The sequence below is a fragment of the Petromyzon marinus genome, chromosome 31 (genome assembly GCF_048934315.1).
Source record: "Petromyzon marinus isolate PM22_M1 ecotype Great Lakes invasive population chromosome 31, UKy_Petmar_22M1.pri1.0, whole genome shotgun sequence".
NCBI lineage: Eukaryota > Metazoa > Chordata > Hyperoartia > Petromyzontiformes > Petromyzontidae > Petromyzon > Petromyzon marinus.
In genome coordinates, this window is record NC_133697.1 from 10,053,383 (window position 1) to 10,071,146 (window position 17,764).

The 17,764-nt window shown below is 44.2% G+C and overlaps 1 protein-coding gene across 7 annotated transcripts; it reads right to left on the reverse strand.

The window, feature by feature from the left end:
* Positions 1 to 1,863: 1,863 nt before the first annotated feature.
* On the reverse strand, positions 1,864 to 17,396 carry NUDT22 (nudix hydrolase 22). Of its 7 annotated transcripts, none has more exons than XM_076071074.1 (7): positions 16,511 to 17,396; positions 14,611 to 14,659; positions 13,415 to 13,488; positions 9,074 to 9,677; positions 8,316 to 8,423; positions 5,482 to 5,673; positions 1,864 to 4,510 (listed from the first exon to the last, which is right to left on the reverse strand). In XM_076071074.1, exons 3-7 carry the CDS (start codon positions 13,462 to 13,464, stop codon positions 4,346 to 4,348), a joined length of 1,119 nt encoding a protein of 372 aa, XP_075927189.1. In that variant the 5' UTR covers positions 13,465 to 13,488; positions 14,611 to 14,659; positions 16,511 to 17,396; the 3' UTR covers positions 1,864 to 4,345. The 7 variants fall into 7 exon arrangements, with proteins under 7 accessions (XP_075927189.1, XP_032819875.2, XP_032819872.2 ...); XM_032963984.2 differs by having other exon boundaries at positions 13,415 to 13,529; XM_032963981.2 differs by lacking the exon at positions 14,611 to 14,659.
* Positions 17,397 to 17,764: the final 368 nt, after the last annotated feature.

The following is a 17,764-nucleotide window of genomic DNA, read 5'->3' on the forward strand; positions in this document are numbered from 1 at the left end:
GGTGGGTGGCCAGGAACCACGCCCGACCGCCTTTGTCTCTCCCCCAGTGGCGATGTTTACTACAAACCGCACCAGGTACTCATTTGAGGCTGAGTCGACCTATGGGAGGCCCACAACCTGTTCACATAATGGTGATTGATGTTGGCCGTGAGCTGGAATCGAACCCCCGGGGTCGCCGGGTTCATGGTGTAGGCTAGCGCTAACCACTACACCCACCGCTCCCAGCCCACGGCACCACCTGCACGTGCAGTCAGCGAGGACAGATCGTCATCACACTGGGCTGAGAATTCAGAAAAAAATTCGCCTTCAGTGGCTTGCGGCGGTGGCATTGGCCCAAGCGGTCGCGCGTTTGCCGCTTGTTGTTGCAGATGTGTGCACGGTTCATTACCAGCGGCCGCTCCGATTAATACTAAGGATTTAATAAACAGTAAAAAAAATAGATATACCTTTTGATTTAAAGCTTTCGTGACTGCAGTAATTCATATTCTTAGCTCTTTCGGTAAAGTCACGTTGAAGGGAAACAATAAAATAATAAAAAAAATATAAAACAATAAAAATTCTCACGACGTTTCGACCATAACACAAACGGTCGTCATCAGGTGTGTCGGTTTGCATTAATTTATTTATTTTAAAACGGTGTTTTTATTTATTAAAAAAACGTCAGCGCCACGCGCAGCGATTTGTCAGTTTATTTAGAAGGACGAGTCCATCTATGTTCTGAAAAGACGAGGGGGGAGACGAAAAATTAATGTATGCTGTCTGAAAGCCACCGTAAGCGTGAACAATCAATTAAGACCTGAAATGGTTAATGCCTCCTATTTCTGTCCGTGGCTTAGCAATCATTGGAAAGATTTGATTAACCATTTCAGGTTTTAATTGATTGTTCACGCTTACATAAATCCCGTCACGTAATTCGCACGAGGAGACCATTACGTGCCGGCGTTCTGGTTCAGATTTGCCAATTGTTACGTAGAATGAATTGCCTCGCGACTGTGAAATTTGGCGTGATACTCGGCGAGACTTTGCTGGTTCAACAAAACGTGATCAAATCAATACCCATTCTCTTTTTATGTGTGTTCGGGGGGGGGGGGGTGATATCCATTTTTGGAGAGTCGGGGGTTGAGGGGGGGCCCTAGAAAATGTTACACGAGAAATTAAGCCCCGCTCGTAATGATCATCATCAGCCGTGATCAATCCACTGCTGGATGAAGGTTTCGTCGAGCTTAGGCCGTCTCTCATGGGCCTGCGATGCAACAATCCATCCAAACCCTGAACATGAGCCGATTTAATCCACTTCTGCGATGGACGTCCTTTTGGGCATTCTCTCCTTTGCCACTCACATCAGTCTCAACCACCAGTGATCTTCCCTTCCAGCAACACATTCAGGCCTTCCCCACTTTTCTTAAGTCAAAATAACGTTTCTAACTCTTAATAATGTTTCTCTCTGAATCACGTGTTCTTTTTTCCATCCCTCGGTGCAATTCCGGGCATTCATATCTCCATTTTGTAAAGAACTCATTTATTGTATAAAGTTGTGCTGCTCTAATGGACTTACCCCTTGAGAAAACTTGCCAAGATCGATGAAACGGTTGCCAGAAAACTTTGCGATTAAATGCAGTCCTGAAATTATTCTCTTTGCCGGCCAAAGCGATTGTCTCGTGTCACGCGTGTGCCATGTCTCCCCTCCAGATGAAGTAATGAAATACGATATCATCTCATGTTGCTTGTAACGTAACGTCGTTCATCAAAATACTTCCCAGGACAAGTGCATGTTGGAAAGCGTGGTAGAACCCATGCACATGCAAGCTTTTTCTTCCATAGAATTTGTTCCAGTCATATAAAAAAAAACTAAAAACGCATGCGTTAGAAACGGCATTGCATGTATTTATTGTCGGAGACAACAGAGGGCACTGCTGTTAAAACTAGCGGTTGTGTGCAGCGTTCGTGCATACAGACTGAATTTCATAACGGAACATTACAAGTTGGCTGATAGAGAACTATGAATGCATAAAAAAAAACTAGGAATGTAATTATGCATAAGGTTATTGGGAGGGGAGTAGCGTGGTTGACTTGTATCCTGGTGCACGGAATATTGTATCATGGTCCAATTTCCCACCCCCTCCACTTTGTAGGCCATCGCCTGGGATTATCCTTCCCACGTACCCCAGTGCAGGTGCACCGCCTGCACCCTCGACAATTACGCTACTGGTCCTGTCTACTTTTTCAGAGGTACAATAATGCATCGATTAATATGTATTCGTACCCTCATGATGCATTAATCGTCAGATCTTTAAAATGTATATTAAGTTAAAATTATAATGGTCATATTGCATTGAGGCTAATGGAGCACACAAAAATACAACACAAAACAGGCAAGAAAAATGAGTCTGCTAAGACTTCAATACATTCTTGAATCGAAATGCAACCCTGAATCATGAACGTTCATCTAATAACATTATGCATTACATACCTAATGAAAACAGCTGATATTAGCTCTTTGGTTCTTTCGGTAAAGTCACAGACAACACAGATACTCTGCTTGTGTGTCTGTGTGTCTCCGTGTCTGTGTTTTGTCTCTCTCTCAAATTTAGCAATGTTTGGAAGAACGTAATCAACCAGGTAGGGTGTTGACTGTTGTGTTAGCCGACTCTGTGTTGTACTGCATTGTAATTCTAAGTTCACTAGGTTTGTTTTCTACCTGATGACGGTTGCTTGTGTTGCAATCGAAACTTCGTATTCTATTATTTAATTTATTTTCTTTCTACATGACTTTACCGAAAGAACCAAAGAGTAATTGCTGCAGTCACGAAAGCTTCAAATCAAGCTGATATTTGCTTTCCAGTCATTGCAATTTTGTATCGTGAAATCTAAATGCAAACCTGCACAACTCATTGTAAACAATGAAGTATCCCCCCCCCCCCAAACTAAGTGTGTATATGTCAACGTATACAATTGTAAATGTGCTTCTGTGTGGGTGCATGTGTATACTGCAGTAAACAATTTATTCCCCACAGTGCCAAGCTTGCAGTCCCATAACGCTTGAACATGACATCATGTTGAAGGAATCGAGTGTATTTACAAGTCCGCGATAATTTTAACGTTGCAGATTAACGCATGGGACAATAATTGACCCTGTTATGGATCCGTAGTAAGTGGTGGTATGACATCCAAGTTAATGCCTCCTCAATAAAAAAGTTTCACACCGACGGGGACACCTTAGTCAATACACTACCGTGTCAGTCATGGGGAGGTAATTTGACCATACTTCACCGTGCTGGTTGACACCAATAGGAGCCTCAAAATAAAACGGAGGTAACTGCTGGCAGTGACATCTAAACAGACTGAAACATCCCCTTCACCGTCATCTCGTTCACTGCTCTTAAGAGCCACTGACGTCAACATTGTATGTACATGTACAGTCCTTATGTCAATCCACTTCTGGATTAGGACCTCCCCATGCCACTCAGGTTGTGAAAGTTATTTAAACATTACTTCACCATGCTGGACAGTGCGGGGTGGTGAAGGTGAGGAGCATAGACATTGGAGCATAGTACAGTATATCAAATTATTTTGCTGTAATTGCCCTCTGCTAAAAATCGTTCAGAAAAATCATCAGCGTGCAGTCGACAAAACTGGTCCATTCGGCAGCACTGGTTCTTCCGGCAGAAATTGGCGATCACGTCAGGTCAAACGCATGGTAAGGATGACTTATTCATCGCTTATTCATCGTGGTTCGTTTTAAATTTTCAAGTGAATTCACAGATAACATAACAGGTAAATAAAAAAAATCACAGGTTTTCATTCAAATGTCACTGAGAGGAATAAGAGATGTAAACTTTTTGGCTGACTAACCTTCAGGAAATACATAGATCCACAGAGAGAGGCTTAGTAATGTGACATTGAGAAGAAAATATTGTCAATCACTGTCTTCCAAACAATAAATATTCGGATTGTCTGACTAAAGTGCGATGAGTTTTTGTCATTGTGCCAACATCCCATTCAATAGGTGGTGCTTTTTCAACCTTCTAGTCTGTGCATGTAGTAAAACCATCCTTAAAAACACTTTCATTTGAGTGCAAAACACAGTAGCAATTATAATCAGGACGTAATTTCAGCTCTATCCGGGTCGGTGACTCCAAAAGTAATTCCGCAGTTGGCACAGCGCATCTAGTATATCTCTCGCTATGGCTGTGGCTACTACTAGTCACGTGCCTACTCCAGTCTCCCAGCAACCAGGTAAATATTCCATGAGAAATTTAAGTCCTGGTAAATGTAATGATAATAATAACACAATCACGGTGGTGGCCATAACTGAGCATTGTCACTGCACAGAAGTGAGCCGCGCTCACGATGTGCCATTGGTGTTTCCTCCTGGGAGTTCAACTCCTCCCCTCCACGGCCGATCATCTCCAAGGTCTGGTCCCAGCAGCGAGAAGAGACGCACACCTCCCTTAGCTGAGGGGCACAATTCGCCCCACACGGACGAGTCTCGCTCCAGAGTTGACAGACGCTGCAAGGAAACCATCAACACACGGCACAGAGAGAGACGGTTAGCTGGTGCATCTTGTTGCCGGTTAATACGTCTCTGCTGATGAGAACACAGTTAAAACCGCTCCACAGTTTGTGAGTGCTGAACCAATGCTGCTGAAATTACGCACTCCCAAAAGAAAGAACCAAAGAAGATGAATCCTTGCAGTCACGAAAGCTTTAAATCGAAATTTATATTTTGTATGTGGAGGGACAGATATGGGAGGAGGCGTATTGTCTGCTAATTTACTTTGTTTGCGGCGAGGCAGATGTGTGCTTGGTTGGTGCATATATCCAAATTTACCTAAACATATGAACAAACTGGGCATAATTTCAGTCAGGTATGTATGGGTAGGCGATCCGAAAGATATTTCCACACCCACCACGCTAGGATACATTTCGCTATGAATGTGAATACTAGTAATGCGCCTCTTCAAGTCTACCAGTGATACGGAAAATATTCAGTGTGTAGGCGAGGTGGTTGTTGAAACAGCAGATGGTTCGTGAGGCTTTAGATTTGGTAATACAAGGTTAGTTGACTAGCTTGACTATTTGGTCGTTAGAGCAGTGACTTGGTTAGTGAGTCAATATATTTGATAGTACAACATTGGCTGAATGGTTGCTTAGATCAGTGGTGAATAAGGCGTAGACCACACAGTCCATTACACCTAACCTATAAAAGGTGAAAGGAACAAAAAGTTACTTTTTGTGAAAGTACGCCTTATGCTTCAAATAATCCTCCGAAGGAGAAACATTTTTGAAGAATGCGAACAATGATGTTTTTTTATGGTTGTAAACTTCACCACTAAGACGTTCACAGGCCTATTTTAATCAGAAGCCACACTATCAAAAGCAGGCTACACTAACGATTACCTTGTATTCCTTCCACTTGTAGTGCACAACCACTCGTACGACATTAAACAGCACCTCTCGTGCCCAGCGTTGGGACTGTACCTCTCTGGGGATGAAGACGATGTTGGTCGACTCCTGAGCCTCGGGCCCTCCCTGCAGGTAGAGCACGCGCACTTCCTCCGAGTCGAGGCTGCAGCGCACATAGAACTCGGCGCTAGGCCGGCCGGCGCTCGTGTTGTTGCGCGCGATTCCCATGAGCAGGGGGGGACTCAGGCACGCGAGCGGTAGGTTCACCTGCAGGGATACGAGTGCAAAATTAAGGTCACGTCAGGAGACCTAGGAGGGCGGTTGTGCTCAGAGTGAAGGCGGTGCTGGTGGTTGTGGCGGTGAAGGTAGCGTTGGTGACGCTGGTGGGAGATGGTGGGGAGGCGCTGGTGGTGGGTGGTAGTGGTGCTGGTGCTGGTGGTGATGCTGGTGGTTCTGGCTCCATTTAGAGAGACTGCGTGCAGTCAGTTGTGCAGCCAAAAGTCAAATTTACAGGTAAATAAGTTTACAAAGAGACAATACAGCAACTATCATAAAAGCAGGTGATTTGATTGTTCTTGATTAAGTGTGACAATTCGATTGGGGAATATTTTAACATTGTGGTTTTTCTGCGCTGTTGACATGAACCCATTGCATAAAACATAATAATAAAAACACTGATTCATTATTAAATATGCAATTAGATGCTAATTGACAAATATATGCATCTGTACACCTCTATAAAAATTTTGCTTAAAACTTTCGTGACTGCAGGAATTCATATTCTATGATTCTTTCGGTAAAATCACGTAGATAGAAAAAAATAATAACAATAAAAGAATATTTTAATTTAAAATTTTGTTATTTTATTGTTATTTTTTTCTATCTACGTGATTTTACCGAAAGAACCATAGAATATACACCTCTATTTTCTTAAAGTATAACATTGTATGCTATTATCTTGAGGCCAGATTACAGACACGTGGAGCATTGCATCACTTTTTAAAGTTACAAGGATCCATAATAAATATTTTTGGGTTAGATCGTGTAAGTATAAATGTGTCTTGATTTAAAGCTTTCGTGACTGCAGGGATTAATATTCTTGGTTCTTTCGGTAAAATCATTGTTATTGTTTCCCTTCTAAGTGACTTTACCGAAAGAACCAAGAATATAAATGTGTCGTAACCCTCCACACCCAACAGAGCCAATAAGTAAGGGATTTGTCACGTAAACAAAACGCCAGTTAGTTACTACTTCAGCCCACCAGTGTGTTGGAGAGTAAATCCACAACATTTACAATTTGAGTACGACGTTTCGCTAGTAATTACGTCCAGCATCATCGGGCAATTTGTTTAGGTGACAAATCCCTTCCTAATTGGCTGTGTCTGGTGGTGGAGGGTTATGACTCATTTATAAATAACGCGAACTCATCCAAAAACCTTTATTATGAATAACATTGGTCGCGAAAGCCTACGTGTTAAGTTGCAAGGATATTTACATAAATTTCGACAAATGAAAAAAAATTACCAATCACCCCAAAAGAATTTGGCTTGTACGTGACAAGGATGTTTGCTAACTGTGTAAAGCATTCAGACAAAAGATAGTCCAAATAGTTTTCCGTTAGGTGGGTCTAACACCTAATACAAGAGTACTGACATCACATATGGTGATATTTTCCGAGGCTGTTCACAGGCATTGTAATGCAATGCTCAGCTGACCATACAACTGTTAAAAGCGAGAAGTATTTTCCTTTGTTTTTCAACACAAATGAAGACCGATTGCCTCAGCTGTAATTGACAATAAAATCCAAACCTTGCACTTGATATGGATGTTGACAAATATAATAGATCTACATGCTCAAACAAAAACTTGGATGGCATTCATTTCCACTTGGTGGCACTGGGTAAGTGATGGGAACTTATAATTTTTAAAAAATAATTTTCCAATACAGAATGCTAAAAAAATTACGTAAAATTTGTAAATGGGCAACATTTTTACTTCATGCAGAAATAGTGGGCTTTCGTTCAGAAAACAGATTTAATACTGGGGCACCCCAACCATGAATTTACCCGATTCTAGATTTGAAGCTTTCGTGACTGCAAGGATTCATACTCTTTGTTTTTTTCGGTAAAGTCACGTAGGTAAAAAATAAATAAAATACAAATAAAAGTTGTTTTCATTTATTTTATTTTATTTATTTTTTACCTACGTGACTTTACCGAAAAAAACAAAGAGGATGAATTTACCCAGTATATCGAACACAGACTGTATATGTGTAGAATATACTGTATGCCTGTATACATCTTTGTATAATAGCATACCTGTTCACCCATAAGGTTTACCCATATTCTTGTACAGGGAAATTGAGTTTTCTGGTCCATATGGCGTACAGCCGTTTCAATACAGGAAAAAAATGTTCGTGTCTATTTGTTTGTGTTTCTCCCTTGTGATGGGACTTTGTAGAATGAACGTTGAGATTTATAAGGGCACGGGGTCACCAATAAGGTCTGAATTGGTCTGTAATAAGGTAGGCACTAATAATGGGTTGACAGGTATACAATAGCCACTCTATATGTTTGTTTCCGTAACTTTATTTTGTAAAGGTACCACAATCCTGCTAAAATAGTCTGCCCGAGCCAACTTATGCTGAAGGGAATTTATTCTTTAACGTTGATTTATGTTGGTGCAATAATGTCAATTTATCGTGTGACAGTTATTTTTGCTCTTATTTCTATTTGCTTGATTCCTGCACTTGATTAAAAAAAATTTTTTTGTAATTTTGGTGACCAAGGTCACTCTTGCAAAGTGAGACTATCCTGGTCTCATGAATTGTCATCTGATTAAACAAAAAAAAACCTTGAGTAAAAATAATTAAACAACACAAGTAAAACGCGATCAGTAGCGCAAGGTACCTCATCGCGAATCTCGGCCAAGATGGAGTCGTAGAGTTCCCGTGCCACCAGCTCGGGCTGCAGGTCTTCAGGGCGCAGTCGCTCATCATCCCCGCCCGGTGCCACTGCCTGCACACACATGCGTGCACACATCATTGTGTATTCATGATTATTAGCGAAGGCAGTGGTTATGGCGTCAGCTGATCACCACAGCAGCTCAACCTGATACTGCTTTTGGCGCTCGCGTTAAAAGCATACACATATTCCAATACATCGACAGTCGTCTGATAATGTTGAAGACAAGCATCTTCCAATCGACCAACAGCAATATGTTGATGATATGAAAAATAGTGGGACTCCTTCAAGAGGTTTCTCTAATGGTTAATGAAAGCAGCCAATCACTCTATTAAATGTTGCTGCCTGCTATTCAATATCAGGGTATGGGCTTAAAAAAGACTGCATTTAGAAAAGAGGAATGTTTTGCAGATTTTAGTGCCGGAGGGAAATTGGAAATGGGGCTTCATTTTATTCCTCGCACCAGGACCCATACCAACCACGCTACACCACTTGTGGCCCATGCCAACAACACCATATCATTCATGCCCCATACTAACCACACCAATAGTATGTATCTATGCTGAACTTCTTTCGCACAGTACGTAGCCAATCGTACTAACCGGAGGTGCAGGAAAAAACAGCGATCGAGGCAGCTGCGGTTGCCCATACCATCACACCATACCAACCACACTACACTACTGCTACAGACGTGACCGCTGTACCTTGGGTTCAGGATGTCCGCCGGGTATGTCGATCTGGCCAGCCGCCTCTCCCACCATGTGGCTGCGGCGCAGGAAGACGCCTTGCCCATCGGCTGTCACGAGCACAGCGCCCACGCCCAGCGGCTCGGCCAGGTAGGCCTGGCTGCTGCCGGCGTCGCGCTCGCCGTGCTCCTGCAGGCGCCGGGCTTCGGCTGCCCAGTTGGTTCCGAGGAAGTCACGGTAGCAGGTGAGGCCGAGCCGCATACGCAGCGTGCCGTCTGCCTCCATCTCGGCCGAGTGCAGTCGGAACTTGGAGCCGTTGTAGAGCCACGGCTGGTGCCGCATGCGCGCCTGCCAGATCTCAGAAACACGTGGCTCGTGCTCGGGCAGCACGGCGCGGCAGTAGCGGCTCGACAGCTCGACGCGCACGTTCTCCAAGGGCATGCACGCGGCACTCGGAGCCACCAGCATCAGCGAGATGTCCGGGTCGTGCATGGCGCCGTTTTCACCGCTGGTGCTGCTGCAGCTGCCTCGACCGCCGTTTCTTCTGCTCACGAAGTTATTGTTGCTGCTGCTGATACTGTGATCACTGTTGATGGTGATGCAGCTGTTGTTGCTGCCACGTCTGCAGGCCAAGCGCATGGTCGGACAAGCACGAGACGTGAGTTTAATAAAAATTGGAGGGGACGCGGTAGAAGGAATTTAGACGGACGTATGGGCGAGTTAACTAATGCGCAGTGGGTTGGAAACGTAGGTCGCCTCATGAGTTAATTTATAAAGATGAGAAAAACGTAATATTTCACGTTTAGCTCCCTTATTTCACCCTCACTCTCGTCTTAAGTATCCGCTGCCACTATATTTACTATCGTTTTCTTAAAAAGAGCACCAGCTGACTTGTGGAAACTGCGTAAAGCGCAAAGAGTGGCAGTGCTCCCCAACACACCTCTACAAATACGCAGAAGCGTCGATGCTGTTGGGTGACTTTATATGCGCACGCACGGCGTAGCAGGGGGAGTGTCTGGTCTCGAACCCGCATTCAACTTCAGAGTTGTTGGGTGTGGTATTTGCTGTTTATTCTCAGTGCTTGCGTAAGGTGAGTAGTCGTGACGTCAAATGAGGAGTGATGACGCAAAGCGAGAAAGACGACTCCCCTATCCCCCCCACCTGCCTAGAGCACGGGTGGATGTTTAAGTGTGCGTCAAGATCCGCATGAATGACTGAGCTGAATGTTCTGGTTCGGTCGCATTGCAGTTTCTGTCCTGAACAATGGCCCAAAACATTTTAATGTCAGGTGACAAAGCAATAAAGGATGTTTAGAGTTAAGATGTGGTTTGTTTTCATTTCACAGAACGCCCCTATGGTATAAAACCCACACATCTATGGAAACTGATTTTTACAACACAACTTCAAGAATACATCTCGATCACCAAGGTTCTATAGTTACCCTTTCAGACAGTTGCAGTAAAAGTTTTTGAGGTAAATGTTAACTTTTTCCCTTTACCATTTGATATGCTATGAAGAAGGACTGACCATTCCCTGAAACACTGCCTATTATCTACTTTTCCTTTTAAGGCAGTGTTATTTACGAATTTGTAGATATGTTTGTTATTTGTGCCTGTGCACCACTGCCAATACTGCATCAACGAATTATATGTTAAATATAATTCATCATCAGCCATCATCAACTGCTATATGAAGGAGTCCCTATGTTGTCACATCTCACATGATCCTATTATGTTACAATCCATCTCACTCCAGCCCATGAGCAAACCTCTGTGGTGAATTCCCTCTTAGGTACATCCCCTCCTTTAGCTGGTGTTCCATCACTAATCGTATCCATCAGCCATAACTCCCCCTCCTCCCCACTCCCCTCCCCGAATAAAGTAACCCACTCAAGCCTAAATACTTATTTGAACGCACTATGTTTTTGCACGCGTTACCTGAACCACGTGCTGACCAAGAAAATATAAGGAATGTATAGGATCAACAAAATAAAAAAAAACAGCCCTTTTGTAAATCCACAACCTGAAGGCCTTTCCACACTGTGATATTTATTGTGGGCGTTGTATGACCGTGCTTCACCATGTTGGTCAGTGCAGGCTGCTGGAGGGATGGGCCCAAGACCGGTTCAGATAAAGCTTGCCACCGACGGTAAACTGTGGAGGGGAATTAAAACCAAATTTGCTCGGTTCGAGATGGCCAGCATGGCAGAATATGGACAAGAACTCCCACGACCGACATGGAATGGGGATGCCTTCATACAGCAGTAAATTGACAAAGGGCTGTACGTTAGTATTAATTTTTTATCATAGTTATTATTTACATCGTGAAGCTTTTAACACTGATCTCTCCAGGCTTAATTTAATTTCGTTCATTAAGTTTTTTTAAGTCAGCTGGCCAGGATTGGGAAAAACCGAGCCCACTTTTCACCCAGGCAACTGGAGAGCACAAAATTAATTGGTACTTACCTAATATTAAAACTAACAATAACGTATTTAAGAATCGATTACAAGCTGCCTTTGTAAAATTTTACTTTAATAGTTTCATTACATTTAACAGCACAGATATTCACGATGCCCTGCTCGCTTACGTGCCTTTATTTACACTGTAAGGTAACCCAGGTGTGGGCCCTCAAGGCATTTTTGGATTTTGTTGTAAAACATTGAATGTAAACACTCAAACAACCTCAGAAATTGGGGCCACAAAGTACTGCTGATGAAGGAATATTTACAATCCCTTGATTCCTCAAGAGTGGCAACACGCTGTTATTTAACGCATGTTATTAAAATAATTAGTCTCTGCTGTGTCATTTTAAACGTCATCAAAGGGAGGTGAAAAGTAGTACCAATTCGTGTCAAGATGGAAGAGGTGACGTAAATGATAGTCAGTGTTTATGAATGCTGGTATGCTCAATCTCATGACTGCATCGGTTTACACTAAACAAATGCCTCGCCATAGTTTACAAAATTCAGACAGAATCGTATTGGATATTTATTTGTATTTTTCTGAATCCAATTTGAAAGTTTGTATGTGGTCAATGATAAAAAAAATACTTTCTGGATCCAGATAGCTCATGTGGTTTTTGTTGACCTCTAGATTGATACAGGCATCCAAATTCTCTCATAAAAACGAATTTTACTAAGTATCAAAACATCCATAAGTTTTTGTATTTTAAAAATAAACAATCATTTCATGAGTCAACCATGCGATGAAAATGGATTTTCATCGCATGATTGAAGGATGGTTACGACTTTGGGAGGAACTCATGCAGCAATGGATAGATTATGGCTGATGATAAATCTCATGACCAAGGTGTGGCCTGGTATTGAATATAATCAACAGTTTGGTTTTACGTGACATCAAAGTGCAAAAGGTATCTGACTGCACCAAATAAACATGTGATGCAATGTACATATATTAAACTATAAAGTGACGATGCAAAGTGATCCAGAATGGCTTATGAGACTTCATATTGAATTATTGCACGTGATTTACAAAAACATGTACTTAGTCACGAGGTACAGTTAAAAATGTTTTGGTAAAAACATAGTGGCAGATTCACTTCTTGACGTGTGCGCATTTTCATTTGACTTTGGAAAGAAACGTGTTTCCGTCACAAACAACAGGGCAAATGGGCAAGGCAATGTGTTCATTTATTTCTTCCAGATGCGAAGCTTGCTAACATGGTGTACATTTTGGATGTCATTATGCACTGGTAACGTGACATCATTTTGGCGTGATAAAGATGTTCTTATTTTTATGTTAGGTACTATACTGGAACATTTAGCCAATTTATGTACCATTATTATGAACTGAATATAACATTTCGGTATCTATGACAAAATCACTTAAATGCACCCAATCCTGTCAGATTTCAGAAGCTAAGCACGGTTGAGTCTGGATAGCGCTTTGATGGGCGATCATGAAGTACAGGTTGTCATAGGTGGCTGTAGGGTTACATGGTGGCCAGCAGAGGGCAATTGCAGGACAATCTATTTTTCTGTAATAGTATGGGCCTACGTCTATGCTCCCTGCCTTCACAAAACCCACACTGACCAAATAGCCGACATGACTCACATGGCATAAAGGCCACCATCTGGCAGTGGATTGACACAATTACTGTATATGTGCAACTTCCTCTTTGTATCTCTTTCCATAGCCTTGCAACATCTGTTTTATGCATGGTAGTCACCCGTCCAAGCACTATCCACGCTCAACACTGCTTTAGCTTCCGAGGACTGACAAGATCGTGCGCGTTCCGGGTGATTTGGTCATAGGTTAAAAAGAATGTTAAGGGGCCCCTAAAACAACCGGGGCCCTGTGCACAGACACAAACACACGCGTTACACGCGTGTTACACACGTGTAAGGATGGTTCAGCTTGTACCGCACCACGGCCCCGAGTCTCCACATCGAAGTTCCTTTCACTTGGGGATTCTTCCTCATGGGGAGGGCGCAGACAATGATTATTGTGGCACCTGCATGACACAATCCACTTCCGTGATAAGCATACCCCGAGCAATGTGATTAAGTAACCACTGTACAGGGTGATACACTGATAAAAAATAATGACGAAGAATGCGTTGGGTGGTGTTTCATTCATAGATTGGTCAAGATGCATTCATGAGCTCATGTCATTGCTGGCAGAAAAGCCTCCACTAAAGGCCCCACTGAGCCCCTCTTGAGAGAATTTTGGCTTCCTATTCCATTTAACATGTAGGCTTTCGCGACCAATATTATTAATAATAAAGGTTTTTGGGTTAGATCGCGTTATGTGTCGTAACCCTCCACCACCCGACACGGCCAATCAGCAAAAAATGTGTCACGTTGACAAAAGACAAATCGTTCACTCCTTTAGCCCACCGGTGTGTTGAAGAGTGAATCCACATCATTTACATTTTTGAGTACAACGTTTCGCTGGTAATTACATCCAGCAACATCGGGCAATTCGCCAGAATGGTAAAGCCCTCCACTTGCTCCCGGTCTTAAATAGAGCAGCAGCAGGGTGACGTCATCATTTAACTCATTCAGGTGCAATGATTTGAGGCGGAGGGGTATTGTCTTGGAATAACTGGAAGTACCTACAATTTACCCAACCACACGCTGATTGACTGTGGTGTACCCATTTATACTGTTGGGTGGTCAACGACGGGGGGGGGATTTAATAAACTAGCTCACAGTTTCAGCTGCCGCGGCAGGAGATCGAACGGATTGCGAGTCCAGACTGCTAAAAATTAACAAACGCTAGCATCCCATTTATTCTACTTGCAGATTAATTTAATAAAACGGTTAACGTACTCACAGTTTATTTACTAACAGGTAAGACGCATTTCACCTGTTTAACATGCTCTGCAACAAGCAGAAGTCAGTGCATCAAAACACATTATACCGTACTATGATTTCACTTCTATGCCCCCTTAACCAGCAGGCAATAATCGGCGTGAAGTATGGTCAAACACTTGTCCACGACCCATAATGGCGTGGGGAAACCCTCATCCAACAATGGATTGACAAAAAATGCTGTACATCTATATGCATATTGAAGCTCCTGTCATTCACCTATAATGTAGAGCGGTGGTTCTTAACCTGAGGGTGCGAGATGCCCTTTCTAGGGGTGCGAGACAGAGACGGATTTTTGTTTAAGGTAAATCATCGAAACACAAATTAAGCACGGGCACGGTAGCACAACTTACTCTGTTTCACCAAACCCATGCATTCATTAACATTATAGAGTACATGTTTTAAGGGGCCGTCCATACATGACGTCACGCACCTGGGGGGGGGGGTCAGACATTTGTGACGATGTGTGACGGGGAGGAGGTGGGGGTGTTTGAGAAATGTGACGTCACATCAAAATTCGCAACTTTAAATAAATATAGAATTGTTATAACAACACTAATTGTTATAACACTCCTACAACATCAGAGTGCAGCGCCACATTAAATACGCACTACAATGACAATAGTTTAAAGCGATTTGAAGCATGTTTTATTTTCAAAATAGAAACATGGTTTTGTGACGTCATATTTGAGAGGGGGGGGGTCTGACTTGTTGTGACGCCGTGTAACGAGGGGGGGGGGGTCAAAAATCGTCCAAAATCGCGTGACGTCATTTATGGGCGGCCCCTAACTCGTGAGAACCAAAGGGGTGCAAGACTGCAGTAAAGATGTAGCGCTATCTATAGCTCCATCTAGTGGAGGCCCCTGTCGTGGCAGTGGTATGAGCAAGCAATTGCTGGGCTGCACCTTTATACTGGTAGGGACCTCCTGGTTACACCACCAGTCCACAGGGGATTATTGTGTCCGTCCGTCCGTCGTGCCTCCACAAATGGGAGGGGTGGGGCTGGGTGGGGGGTGGGGAGGGGAGGGTGGAGAGGGGCTGCGTGGGGGGTGAGAGGGGTGGGGCTGGGTGGGGGGTGGGAGGGGTGGGGCTGGGTGGGGGGTGGGAGGGGTGGGGCTGGGGCTGTGTGGAGAGGGAGGGGAGGGTGGGGAGGGGAGGGGCTGGGTGGGGAGGGGTGGGAGGGGTGGGGCTGGGTGGGGGGTGGTTCGGGGAGGGGTGGGGCTGGGTGGGGGTGGGGTTGGGTGGGGGGTGGGGCTGGGTGGGGGGTGGGAGGGGTGGGTCTGGATGGGGTGGGAGGGAGTGGCTGGGTGGGGGGTGGGAGGGGAGGGGCTGGGCTGGGTGGGGGGTGGGAGGGGAGGGGCTGGGTGGGGGGTGGGAGGGGAGGGGCTGGGTGGGGGGTGGGAGGGGTGGGGCTGGGTGGGGAGGGGCTGGTCACCCCGTGGTGCCCTTATAAAACTCAACGTTTAACCTACTCACGCCAGGCTTGTGCCCGCCCTCACAGTCGGGCATATTTGCGGAATACACCACGTGGTGCCGCCGTTGTTGACCCTGGCCATTGACCGAGCAACCCAACGTTCCTACCAGCTCCCTCCGCAGGAGAATGTGTTCATGTTTGCCTATGATGGGACCGTGAGATGGCGACGACTTGGGGAGGCTCTCATCCAGCAGTGGATTGATGTTGGCCGATTATAACGATGTTGAGCAAACCGTATTGTACCTGTAATGTAGCGCAGTTTTGAAGCACTGCAGCGGGGTTCTCGGTGTTGTTTAAAGTTGCCGAGTAAGACATCATGTCCGTTAGTGCAATACAATATTGTAGTGTTATCCAAAACCGCTGGGAATCGTTAATAAGGGATTAACTTGAAATGTAAAGGCAGAGTATTGTGAAACGTGTTACTTAATCGGAGTGCCACCGTATAAAATATATTGGCGGTCAGGATTTTAGAATGCTATTATTTTAAACCCACAGTTAACCTCCCTTATAAAGAGTGTCCCCCCAAAATTGTAGCCGAGATATATTTCCTTACAATCGGAATGTTCCCCGTACAATTCAAAATACTGTACCGTATATTCCTTTTTAATCGCAAATAACCCCTTGCTTATTAACCGCGGTACCCACCTTAAACAAGTGGCGGATCCTCGTTATTGTGGAGCGGTGGCTGTGAACCCGGCGTCCCGAGCTCGAAATCTCGCACACGGCTAACATCAGTGGCCTCGAGCGATGCCTCTCAAAAACAGGTCCGGGCCCACCGCTCACCCTTCACCAACTTGCAACGACGAGAGTGCTTAAATATATGTTAATTATCTCGCGAACACAACATACCAATTCCAGTATTATCCGAGGTACCGTTGCTTCCACTTATAATCGGATTAGACTGTACCCCAGCCACGTCAACCACAGCGAACGTCACCTTTCACCCCCGTACCGTCGCTGCATTCTTTAAACGCTGTTCATGCGTTAGGAAGCCACACTTGTTTGAATCTACACGAAACTTCAGCGAGTCCCACTCACTTCGAGCAAGTTCACAGGCTACACGTTTGCTGTGCAATCATTTCCTGTGGTTCAAAACACGGATTGTGTACGATCGTCTAACGAAGACACGTGTTACCGCCCTCTTGGGTAGGGACAAGGGCCCCGTGTAAGCCAATGGCGACATCGCCATTGACGTCATCTCCGTCGCGACAAACGCTCGTCCAACGCAAGCCTATGGGGGCCCCTCCCACCCCCACCCAACATGTCCGCGTAAGTGGCACTCAATATGACGTCATACCTTTCAACCGCCTACATTATTGCGGACCAATTTAGACCTAATTTTGGGGACCCCGTGCCCCTTACAGATCTCAACGTTCACCCTAAAAAGTCCCATCAACAAGAGAGAAACACAAAGAAATAGACAATGACCACTATTACACTCACCACTGCACTCACCATACTTATCGGTGCCCCTAACTTATTACAGACCATATTCTTGGTTCTTTCGGTAAATTCACGTAGAAGGGAAACAATAAAATAATAAAAAATAAAAAAACAATATTATTTTGTTTCCCTTCTACGTGACTTTACCGAAAGAACCAAGAATATGAATCCCTGCAGTCACGAAAGCTTTAAATCAAAATTTATTACAGACCAATTCAGACCTTATATTTGGTCACCCCCGTGCCGCTTATAAATCTCAACGTTCGTCCTACAAAGTCCCCATCAAGAAGGGAGAAACACAAACAAATTTAAAAAACATGTTTTGCCCTATTGAAACGGCTGTACGCCGTATGGACCTAAAAACTCAAATTCGCCGTACACGAATACAGGGTAAAACCGTATGGGTTGACATCTATGTGACGTCGCTTGGTAGACAAACCTTTGTTGTTGCTGCTG